The sequence below is a fragment of the Akebia trifoliata genome, chromosome 2 (genome assembly GCF_017979445.1).
Source record: "Akebia trifoliata isolate Shusen 1 chromosome 2, ASM1797944v1, whole genome shotgun sequence".
Taxonomy (NCBI): Eukaryota; Viridiplantae; Streptophyta; class Magnoliopsida; order Ranunculales; family Lardizabalaceae; genus Akebia; species Akebia trifoliata.
In genome coordinates, this window is record NC_141376.1 from 23,953,262 (window position 1) to 23,966,015 (window position 12,754).

Here is a 12,754-nt window from a genome sequence, read left to right on the forward strand (position 1 = left end):
AGGTTGATGAACAGATATCTAGGGATAATATTATTGGTTGCATGTTTATTTACTTTCTATTAGTGCGAGGCGTTGTTTACGTTTCCGTTTTGTTATTTATTTTAGGCCGGGTGGCCACACTTGTATGGTAAGAAACTGGATATCCTTTCTCAACCTTGTATTGTTCATTTCTCTTTTATTTTTAAATGAAAATAATATATATATGTAGTTATTTTGTGAGTTGTTAAAGAGTTTGCAAATACCTGAAGGGATAGTGCGTCATATCATCCTAAGTGGTGTACTATCTTGGGAAGTACGGTAGGGACCACCAAGCTCATACGTGGTATGAGACGCGTATGAGAGTGGAGTCACAACTGGAATCCGGGATATTCCTCTCTATCTTTACCAGTGAACTTGTAATGTAAAGGTAGTCGAATACGAATGGTTTGTATATTTGGGAATCACATGCACGCCTGATAGGCATAGACGATGATGATTAGTCAGTGATCACTAACAATTTATAGTAGTCGAACGTTCTGACACATCGAAAAGAGACCCATTGCTTACGGTCACGTCAAACGGCCAGCCTGAGCCGGATAAATGGTCAACCAAGCGTGGTAAACAGTGACCAACAACAAAATCAGGAACTGAAAGTCAGAGAAGAATTGTAACATCATGTCCCGACTGGGAGGGATCCAGTCGTGAATCCCAACTCTCTAATTCCAATACTCCACCATTGTGTATTATGTATATGTTGCTTATTTTGATATATAAAATGAAATCTGTGTTTAATGTTTTTATTTGATCAATTAGATTTGTATAAAAAGATAATGTTATAGTGAGTACTACTGATCGATGTAATGTGAGTTTTAAAATGTTTAATTGTTCATCCATGGCTATATGTACCAATTAATTGTAGTTTCTTCTGTAAAATTTTGTATATTTTAAAATGATTTAGTATGCTTATTCGTTCATGTTAGAAAAGGTTATTGGCAGAAATTGTGTTATTCCTTAATGGATAACCATTGGTACTCACCCTTTCCTTCTCCATATTTTTTTAGTTTCAGATCCGAAGCTTGGCGAGACAGGTATAGAGCACGAGTGAGAATCATCTGGTGAGTCAGATAGACAGCCAGAGTTCATCACTTGGTGAGTATTGGGGTTATTACCCCTAGTGGTGTCAATTTGTCCAAAAAGTATTATAGATTTTGTTCTGAGTGATAGGACTTATGTTAGAATAAGAAATTTTCATATAATTCTGTATTATAATTTCTTCTTCCGCACTCTGATCTATCGTACGTATATAGGCTTCCGCTAGTATTATATTTTGTTTGTTATATGCAGGATTGTATGTCATTTACCAGGTACATGTTGAACGTCTTGAAATGCTAATATAAACAGATGAGACTATGCCGAAATTTCGAAGTACCACCTAGTACCTTGAGATCTGACATAGGGATTTTTGTTAGTGTTTGGCGGGGCGCCACAATTTTTTTCTTTGCCTTGTAGTGACTCACATATCCTAAAGATAAGGGGAAATAGTCTACCTAACAATTTAAGGTAAGGAGATTCGATTGAGGGACAAGAAAGGTGTTAGGCACCTTGTCCCTTCCATCCTAAGATGGTTACCAATATATAATCATGGATGAAGATTAGAAAAAAAAATTGGATTTTAAAAAATAAAGGAAATTATAGAGAAAACTTGAGAAAAATTAAATATAGTCTAGTTTTAGAAATGAACAAACTAGAACAATGAGCAAGCTAAAAAAAAAGAAGGTGCTTATTGGAATTTTTTATGAGCCTAGACTTTTAGTAGAAATCCATATGAATTTTACCTTCTTGGATCCCAAGGCTCTTTTTAAAGGTCATGTGCTCACTTGGGAGCATCTATTTGTTATTTTAGCCTTTAAGAAGTGTCTTTGAGTTGGACACCACCATGGAAAAATTAGAAACCTTATGCATAAGATATGTCCTTTTTGAGACTGTTTTTTTTAGTGTAAAGAGTTAGGTGTAGATTTAGATAGATCTATACCTTTGACCCTTAGTTATTTTAGAGAAAATATAGTGATGTACATGCACATAGTTTATGCATGTAATGGACTTAGAAAGAGAAGATTACCTTCAAGAAAGGATAACTCTTTAGTTCTTAAACCATTAGGAAAGAAAATGAAAATCTATATTCTACGAATTTAAACTTGCAAGGAAAGTAAATAACAATTAATTTAAGAATTTAAAGCTTGTAAGAAAAATAAATAGCAATTAATATAGGAATTTAAAGCTTGCAAGGCAAATAAAGAACAAATATTCTAATACTCTTAAGAGCTTATTGAGGGCTTATAGGAGAAAAAGGTTTTACTCTCTACCTCCAAGTCTCATTAAAGAAAATGAAGATCTACATTGCTACAAGAAAAGAAAACATGAAATAAACTTGCTTAATATAAATAGGGGAATAGGTAGAAGGGGGAGGTTTAGAAGGGATTACATAGAAAAAATTAAAAAGTTATAACCACACTCCACATCGGTCTCTTCTTCTTCTTCTTTTTGGTTAGAGTTTTTTGTGTGTTTCAGAAAAATTTGGACAGAGTTTGGGTAGACTAAAAGGTTTTAAGGAGAGATTTGGACAAAATTTTGGATTACTTGAGCTTTTTTTTTTTTTATTTGCCTTAGATAGGGGTCTTATTTATAGGATTTTGGGAGATCTTTTGGGATAAACTTATCCTAAATAATAGGATTTCCATTATTTCCAATAAAATCTTTAGAGAAAACTTAAATTACCCCTCATTTCCTTAGACTTGATGGTCTTTTACTCACCTATAGGTCTCACCAATCATAATGATCAAGAGGATATGATTGTAAAAGGTCGTAGTTTTTAGAGAAATCTTTGAGGAGGGTAGAAAGGTCCTAGGTCGGGCTTTGGGTCAAATCCTAGAGAACTAGGCTAAATGTCATTTAAATATGGATTGAGATTTTAGATATTAAGGTCATCTAGCCCAACTAATTCTCTAACAACCTAAGGTTAATCTAGTTTTTAGTCATAAGTTCTAGAGAAATCTATAGGTTGGGCAAGTTGTCAAAACCTCTTGAACTTGGTCAATTTACATTGAAATTTCTAAGATTGAGGATAGACTTGGGGGTATAAGGGTAATATACCTTAGTTTAGTTCTAACAAAGTGAGGTTAAGATAGTAATTACACTCATATGGGGGCTAATTTGACCAAGAGTCTTTGTTAGAAGAAAAAGAAAATTTACAAGAAAACCATGATGGTAGATTTATTAAATAATTAAAATTTAAGCAAAAGAGTACAATTGAAGGATTTTCTTGGGAGAAAATTCATTAAGGTGTGGGTTAAAAGATAATTATCCCTAATCAAATTCTAACACACATGGGTTTGTAACAGAATTGACCTTGTGTGAATCAAGACCTGAACAAAAATTATGTCTGGCCGTGAATTATCCTTGGACTAAGCAAATCTAATTTCTGACCATGGGTCACCTTTTATCAGGCAAAAAATAAGCTTGGCCAAGGTTGAGATATGGTCCGACTTAAAATTAAACTTGGCCAAGGGTGAATTTGAAAAATGGCTTTCAGATCATGAGGTTGTTTGAAAATAGAGTTTTTGAACCCTCTTGAAAACTATCTTGGGTTAAGCCCTTTCTTGAAAGTTTTTTTGTGCTCTCGAGTTTGGCTTAGGTAAAACTAAGGTGTCTACAACGTGGAGATATGAACTAGGTGACGTGGAGGAGAGAAAAACCCACCCTGATACCATGATAAATTTGAGGGTCTAACTGAAAATTAACTGACAATGAGTGAAGGGGCCCATGAGCTTATAAGGGGAGAGACAAGGGAATGAGTACCCGATGTGGGACTAGACTCAACAAACTCTTAAAACTATAGGCCAATGTACAAGGCCAGATGGATTTTAGATTGAGTTTATAACGTCAAACCGCATTTGCAACACTCTATTGGTTGGAAACCCAAGTTTCCTCTTCTAGGATTAGTACAAGTTTAGGAATCCTTAGGAAATAGTACAGTTCAAGGCATTAGCATTTTCCATTTTGAACTGGTAATGAATAAATATTTGAACTATATATGCATTCTACTATATTGGATTGATTGAGGCGAGCAATCCAAAGCAAATTATTTGATTAAATATGGGATCGGATCTCATGCATGTTCTCAATCAAGAATTTGAGTTATCATTTCAAATCAAATTTCATGTCTGACATGATCCATTTACAACCCTAGGCTGTTTATTCTACCATATTATTGGTCGTCTGTTTCCCTAATAAATATTGAAATTTCAAACTACACTAAGAGATTGACCACTATCGAAGAAATCGTTGATTGACCATATATAGGATCAGTCAATTACGTACTTCATTCATTTGATTGATGAGTCTAACAAAAATATATAATACATCAAAAAAACTGAACATAGTACACTCATAATACACTAATAAAAAACTTTAATTGAAATGAATGGTTTGGTCATATTGTTCATAAATTAATCTGAAATCATTATCAAATTATATCTTGAAATATATGATCTATAATGCTAGCATCCAAGACTTTAATGAGACATTAGCAACATTCAAAAACACACAATTTTCATATTTATCATAAAAAGTAATTTTTTTTATTGAAAAAAGAAAAGAAAAGTTCTGTTGTAATCATGTAATGGTATTATTATTTTTTGTAGATACCATAAAATTTTAAAAATATTATTACAAAAATGCCATTGTATAAAGAACAATAGAACCGTTTACATTTTACACTAAAAGGATTTAGAGATTACTTTCTAAGAGCAAAAATGAAAACACATGTTTTAAAAGGTTGCTAACATACCATTGAAGTTCTAGATTTTACAATAATCATTGATTTGGATATTTTGGATACACGTGTCAAAGTTTTTGGAGGAATCATTGATTTGAAAGTGCTCTTCTACGAGAGATTAGCGAAAATGACCAACTATGCAAACATTTTTGGCACAAGACCAAGACAATTACACAGACAACACAAGATTTACACGGTATCCACGGAGGATAGGGACAAAATCCACGATCAACAATAAAAATTACAAACTCGTAACTCACTCAGCCGCAACAATCATCACAAAGCAAAAAAGAAAAAAAAAACATCAAATTCCTAACCCCTCTAGCCAAGCCCACTCCACTTAATAATAGATCCCCTTTGATATTGTTTTGTCTCTTGAAGCTCAAGCCCAATAAGAATACAAGACATCTCACAATTATTATTATTAGAAAAACACACATTCCAAATTATTTATAAAAGCTAATGAGAAATTGGTTTTGATAAATAAGTTTTTTTTTTTTTTTTTTTTTTTTAAGAGAAGCATGATTAAAGGTTATGGGTGAAATACCAAGTTTTTCCCTATTTTAAATGACACTAGGGTACAAGTAATTAGAGATTTTACTGTATAAGCTCACCATTATAAACATTTAAATATTTATCACAACAAAAACCTAGGGACTATTCAGAAAAAAAGTCCGATTGCTACGTCACTTTAAGTAATTTTTTCAAAATAAAATGAATGGTGGGTAGGTAGGAAAATATTTTCTTTACTAACATAGTAAGATTTAAAACCGTATTAAGGGTTGTTTTGCTCAAATGGATTGCCACATTAATAATTCAACACCACAGACATCTAAATTTCATCGAATCATAATCTTCATCTGAGATCTTATCATATTCTTGACACGTACATATTTCAAAGATATTATAAATGTGAGATGAGGTTGAGGGATTATTAATAAAGAAAAACTTAGTAAATGAACTGTTAAGAGACTGTCCAAAACCTAGGGACTATTTAGAAAAAAGTCCATTTGCTACGTCACTTTAATTAATATTTTCAAAATAAATTGAATGGTGGGTAGATAGGAAAATATTTTCTTTACTAACATAGTCAGATTTAAAGCCGTACTAAGGGTTGTTTTGCTTAAATGGATTACCATGTTAATAATTTCACACCACTAACTACTAAATTTCATCAAATCATGATCTTCATCTAAGATTTTATCATATTCTTGACACCTACATATTTCAAAGATATTATAAATGTGAGATGAGGTTGAGGGATTATTAAGAAAGAAAAACTTAATAAATTGACTGTTAAGAGACTATTCAAAACCTAGGGACTATTTAGAAAAAAGTCTATTTGCTACGTCATTTTATGTAATTTTTTCAAAATAAAATGAATGGTGGGTAAGTAGGTAAATACTTTTTTTACTAACATATTAAGATTTAAAACCGTACTAAGGATTGTTTTGCTCAAATGGATTACGACATTAATAATTCAACACCACAGATATCTAAATATCATCGAGTCATGATCTTCATCTAAGATCTTAACATATTCTTGATACCTACATATTTCAAAGATATTATGAATGTGAGATTGGATTGAAGGATTATTAAGAAAGAAAAACATAGTAAATAAACTGTTAAGAGACTATCCAGAACTTAGGAAGTATTTGGAAAAAAGTATTTTTACTACGTTACGTTAAATAATTTTTTCCAAATAAAATGAAAGGTGGGTAGTAGGAAACTACTTTCCTCAGTAACATGGCAAGATTTAAAGCCGTACTAAGAGTAGTTTTGCTCAAATTGATTACCATAATAATAATTCTAACACCACGGACCTCGAAATTTCATGGAATCATATTTTTAGATGTCACGTTAACGAACCTTGTCAAGGGTGAAATCCTTAAACTTTACCTTTCTAATAAACACGTGGCACCTATATATTGATTTAACATCTTTTCATCCTACCTAACACGTCGATGACTATGACCATTGACCTGGTGCGACCCACTTTGATATATATGCTTCTTCGTTTCACTTACTAAAACACACACTTTACCAAAAACCATGTCTACCTCAAGCGGCGCACATATCCTTGTTTTCCCTTATCCTGCGCAGGGGCACATGATACCCCTTCTTGACCTCACTCACCAACTCGTCATCCGTGGCTTAACCATAACAATCCTCATCACACCCAAAAATCTCTCAATTCTAAACCCTCTTATCTCCAAACACCCCTCAATTCAAACCCTAATCTTACCTTTCCCAAATCAACCATCTATACCCCCTGGCGTAGAGAACGTCAAAGATCTCCCTCCCAATGGCTTCACTGCTATGATGCGCGCTATGAGTGAACTTTATTATCCTGTCCTCCACTGGTTTCAATCTCATCCTTCACCACCTGTCGCGATCTTGTCTGATTTGTTTCTTGGATGGTCCCAACATCTCGCTTGCCAGCTCAGCATCCCTCGTATTCTCTTTTCTCCTTCTGGTTCTATGGCCTTATCGATCATCAATTCTCTATGGCATGATCTACCCAAGAGAGATGATCCAAATGACCATAATGTCCTCATTTCTTTTCCTAAAATTCCGAATTCCCCAATTTACCCTTGGTGGCAACTTTCCACTGTTTATCGAAGTTACAGAGAAGGAGACCCAGATTCGGAATTTGTTAAAGATGGGATGGTTGCGAATTTAACGAGTTGGGGAATTATTGTTAACTCGTTCAGTGAGTTGGAATCGGTGTATTTGGATCACATGAGGAAGTTCTTTGGACATGATCGGGTTTGGGCTGTGGGACCCTGTCTTCCTCCCGATGGTGGGCCCACCGAGAGAGGTGGGTCCAGCTCGGTTGAATCCGATAATTTGATGTCATGGCTTGACACGTGTGATGATCATTCGGTCGTTTATGTTTGTTTTGGAAGTCAAGCTGTTTTGACAAATAGACAAATGGAGGAGTTGGGAGCTGGGTTAGAGAGAAGTGGGAGTAGGTTTATATGGTGCGTCAAGGAAGCGACGAGAGGACACGTCAAGGGAGAGTTTGGAGTGGTCCCCACTGGGTTTGAAGATAAAGTGGTAGGGAGAGGTCTAGTGATCAGAGGTTGGGTCCCACAGGTTTCGATACTGAGTCACCGTGCGGTGGGCGCGATGTTGACTCATTGCGGGTGGAACTCGGTGATTGAGGGAATCGTTGCTGGTGTACCGATGCTTACGTGGCCAATGGGGGCTGACCAGTTCTCAAATGCGACGCTGTTGGTTAAAGAACTTGGGATTGCAGTCAAAGTCTGTGAAGGTGCGGAGACGATTCCAAATGCAAATGAGTTGGCTAGAGTAGTGGCTGAATCGGTGAGTGAAAATTGGTCAAAAAGAATGCGAGTCAAGGAGCTGAGTCAGGTGGCGTTGAATGCAATCAAAGAGAATGGGAGTTCGTATAAGGATTTGGACAGTTTGGTCAAAGAATTGAATGAAAGGTTGTTAGTGGACAATTCAAAGAAAATATAATTCTTCGTTATTAGGTATAAGGGGGAGGGCAGCACCAACCGTCTGAGATAGTTGACTATTATGATGCAATCTTTCACATCGAATGATGCCATCTTTGAAATCAAATTTATTAGAAAAATGCTCAACTGAATTCATACAACACGCTGCTGATCTGATATGCTAGTGAAAAGCATCGTACCACCACATCAGCACAGTATCAATATTTAAGACAGTGGTGTATGTAGTCGGAAGCCGGCTTTATTTATTATTATAATTATATAGGCAAAATTATGTAACTAAACCTAATGGACATGTATCACTTTGGTGACATTCACACTAGTCTGAGGCATCGGTTCGGGTCGTTGGACCGTCGCAAAAAATGTTTAGTTAAAAAGGAATAGGTGACAGCTCAAGGGATTTTACTAGACTTGAGGGAGTAAGAGAGGTGTGTACCAATCAAAATCTTCAATCGGGCTTGCATTTCGCTTCTTGTTTTTTTTTTCGATTATCGTTTGTCTATTATTATTGGGATTTGATGTTTGAAGTCGTCACCACTTATTTGGTCCAAGTGGGAATGATCACCTTTTTAGAATTCAACTAAAATATGCAATTTATGCAAAAATTAACTATGATTTGGTTAATGTTCAGAGAAATTGGATAAGAGGATTGGTTGAGAGTCGGGGACGGTGTTAAGCACCCCGACTCACCTGTTTTCGCGATTACCTGAATTTTCCACAAACTAGATTAAGTATTAGTGTATCGGTCATGCATTTCGGATTAAATGAGAATTTGATGGTTCTTAAAGTGTCAAAGATGAATCAAGTGGGATTATCGAGATCAAACTATTTAAGACACAAATGATTCCTGCTCAAGCACCAACACTGTCTTTCATCCCCACGTACTTGAATGATCAAAGATCATGATTATATCATAAAAAATTATTTTATTTTATTGGAGTCCCACTTTCCTATTCCTCTCCCTTTATTCGATTGCTAGTGTGCATCGTATCTTATCAAGACTTAAATGAACGAATGACATTCAGCTCGCAAATAACCTGAGGATTTCCAACGTATGCACCAACACTACTTTCCATCACTCGGATGGTTGATAACGTTTAAACCATGGTTCCACTAAGTCACGTTTCAACAACCTACACAACTACAACGTTTACAAAAATTTGATGAAATCAAACTCTGTTGCAATTTCCAAAAATTTTAGGGGTGATCGATGGAATTTCAAAATTTTTGAAGGACCTGCTTTATGAATTGAAAATTTAGTTCCTCAAGTTATTTAAACTTTAGACACCCCAATTTGCATGAATCCACTCGGAAAAGCTCAAATTTTCAAAAATCTTAAGTTGATTTCAATTAAAAAACCTTAAAGTTCTTCAACAAGCTCACGGTCCATGATAATTGCTACTTGGCACCTTTTTCATGCATACATGCATTATTTCATATTATTTATCATATCTAAACCTTGTCCCTAACCCATCTCTCTAACCGTAGACATCTTATTTTTGTATTTGCCTAATTAATCAACTCGTCCATCTGATTGTGACGGTTCTTAATGATGGATGAATATTCTAATATTTTTTATTTGTTAATAGATATGTTTCAGAAATTCGGATGAGGTATCTCACCCAAACAAAACTTTAGAAACCACGCTACGCTAGAAACAAAAATATAGAAATCATCATTTTGAGACAAAAATAAGATTTACGAGAAAAATTACTAAAAATTAACCAAATTATCAAAATACCCCCGACATCAAAAGATCCTTAGAGCCTACATTACGCTTAGAAAAATAACAAATTAAAACCAAATAAATCGTTTCACCAATTTTCAGAAAATTTGACAAAATTATCAAAACACCCCCATAGAGTTCACAATCATTTCACGCAAAAAAAACTCATAAGTGATGCAAACCGATACTCCCGTTGAATTCCTTACAAAAAATTGATTTTAAAACATCCCAAAACATCGAAAACAACCTCTCAACTCAAAAATCCTCTTTAAGGACAAAACAATAATTTTTCTAACTCGAAAAATTAAAAATCTAAAACGAATAATTAAAATATTAATTAACGTAAAGTGAAAATATTAACAAATTGAATTAAAAATTTTAACAAATAAAATCAATTGATTAAGCCCACAGGCCAAATTTTAAGTGGTGATCCACTTACTTAAGTAGGGCCCGTATAATATTTTACTAAAAGACCCCTCCATCTAGGGGCCCAAAGAATTAAAGATATAATTATGGGGGTTTTCCAAAAATCTTAAAAATATTCATTGTACGTAAGAATTAAAATCCTAATTAACCTTATCTTAAATAGACTTAGTCAAATTGAAAGACTTCCAATTTTTTTTTAAAAAACTCTACAAATAGGAACCTCTACAACCTAATCTTATAGGTTAAGACAAACCCTAGGAAAGAGAGGCCAAAAACTCTCTCCTACCTTCCCAAAATCCTAAATTTAAAGCCCCAATTCCTACTTAACATCCAAACCCTATTTTTTACTCAAAAAACACCCAGAAATCCTAAAAAACACCTAAAAAAGCTAGAAAATATTTAGATTTAGGAGAAATACCTCATCTCAAATATTAGAAAAAGATCTAATGACGGAGACAAAAGTAGGAAGACTCATACGAAGAACGTTCTCTGCTAGATTCTGAGAGGATCAACCGTGACAATCATTCAGGTAATAAAGGTAATATTTTGTTTTGATTTTTAGGTCGTTATTTTGCAATGTATTTTTTTTGAAAAAGTAGATATCGACGTTCGTCGGGCGAGATTGGTGCCTAATACCTTTCGATCCCGTAATGTGATCCTCAGATCCTTTCTTTTCATAGATTGGTACCTTTTTCCGATTTAGAGTCATGATCCGGTTCTTAGACCGTAGAACTAAGTGGCGACTCCCAAACATTAAAAAAAAAACGAATCTGCAACCCGTGGATCGAGAGCAGTTTCAGTGGCGACTCCACTAGGGATAGTTTGAGGATCAAACTTGAAAACCTCAAAAATTGTCGCATTGCAAAATTGGCCTATTTTTTATTCTATTTATTTTTATTTATTTAATTAATTTTATTTTTTAGGGCATGTTAGTAAAATCTTTTGGTTGACTAGTTTTTTTTATTATTATTATTTTGGATTTTTTATTTTGTCGACTCCAATAACAATGAAAGTTTCAAAGTGACATATGAATTGAGGATGAAATATGGTGGTTAGGATGAGGAACCATTTAAAAAAGATTAAAAAATATATTTTTTTTCTTTCTCAGTGTTATTGTACATAGTGTGCTAATAAAGGATTTTTTTGTTTTATTTTGTACGTGATGAGAAAAGACTTCTTTTTAAAAAGAAATTCGCAAAAAAAAAGCCAACGCTAATATGCTTGGTGTGTTGTTAGTAAATTTTTTTATATTATCTTATCTTCTTCTCCATATGTGCAAAAAATGGACATCAAGAAAAGATAGACATTTCTCTATCCTTCCCCTCTCCCCCCCTCTCTCTCTCCTGAGTGTTTGATAGATCTCAACCATTGGGTGGGGTGGGTTGGGTAAAATCGTTTACCTATGTAATCTTAATCGACTGACTATTCTATTGAATCTCTCATTAAAACCCAGTTCGAGGTCTCTTCAAATTGGTTCTTTTATTTTCTTGAGTTACTTTGTGACGATGGACATCAATAGTAATTTGATCAAAGGGTCTGGATTCATTCATGAGATGTCTAGTATCTCAATATTTGAATCTCCAAAATTCTTACCTGGAAAACAAAGTGTTCTACAATCTATGAGTCAAGTTTGAAAACTGCTTGAAATTCGATCCCATTGAACTTATATCGATTAAGTTTAATGTTTCATGTTTAATTTATTAAATCTTTATTTCCTACTTGAATTTTTGAAAGTTTTTTAGCTCTAATAGGGCGTTAATGGCAGACGAGTTGGAATCGTCTTTTCCATATTTGGGTTTGTTTTGAAGATTATGAGAAACATGTTCAAGATTTGTTGGTTCCCTTCCTTCCGAGTTTCTTCCATGACTTTAGAATATTAAATAAACTCGACCCACCTTAAATATCAACAGGGCGTTAATTGTTTTCTCCTCTGTTTTGTTAAAGAGAATTTCGTTATGATAAAAAAAAAAGGACTTTCATGTCTCTGAACTGTAACACAATAAGTGCCAAATCGATTTGGAAGTATTACTTGAATGAGGAAAATGGAATTCGAAATCTTCTAATTAATTATTGGAGTTTTTATTTCTTTTGGGATCAAAACCAGTAAATCAAAATCCCTTCTTTTAGATCTATGCTTTCATAATTTGCAAAAAATCCAGATCGATTGATACTCGTAGAATCCCAATCAACGAAGGAAAATTTTGGTTTGATCTTCTTGGAGAAGAGTTGTTACTTTCTTGCCATTTTGATAACAATCGAAAAAAACATTAATGGGTTTTTGTTTGCTTAGGGGATGAAGTGATT

The 12,754-nt window shown here is 34.1% G+C and overlaps 1 protein-coding gene across 1 annotated transcript; it reads left to right on the plus strand.

Annotated features, from left to right (window-relative positions):
* The first annotated feature begins 6,862 nt into the window (after positions 1-6,862).
* LOC147409937 (UDP-glycosyltransferase 89B2-like) lies at positions 6,863-8,363 on the plus strand. Its single transcript, XM_086432123.1, has one exon. The coding sequence runs from the start codon at positions 6,869-6,871 to the stop codon at positions 8,300-8,302; it is 1,434 nt and encodes a 477-aa protein (XP_086288249.1). The 5' UTR covers positions 6,863-6,868; the 3' UTR covers positions 8,303-8,363.
* The last annotated feature ends 4,391 nt before the right edge of the window (positions 8,364-12,754 follow it).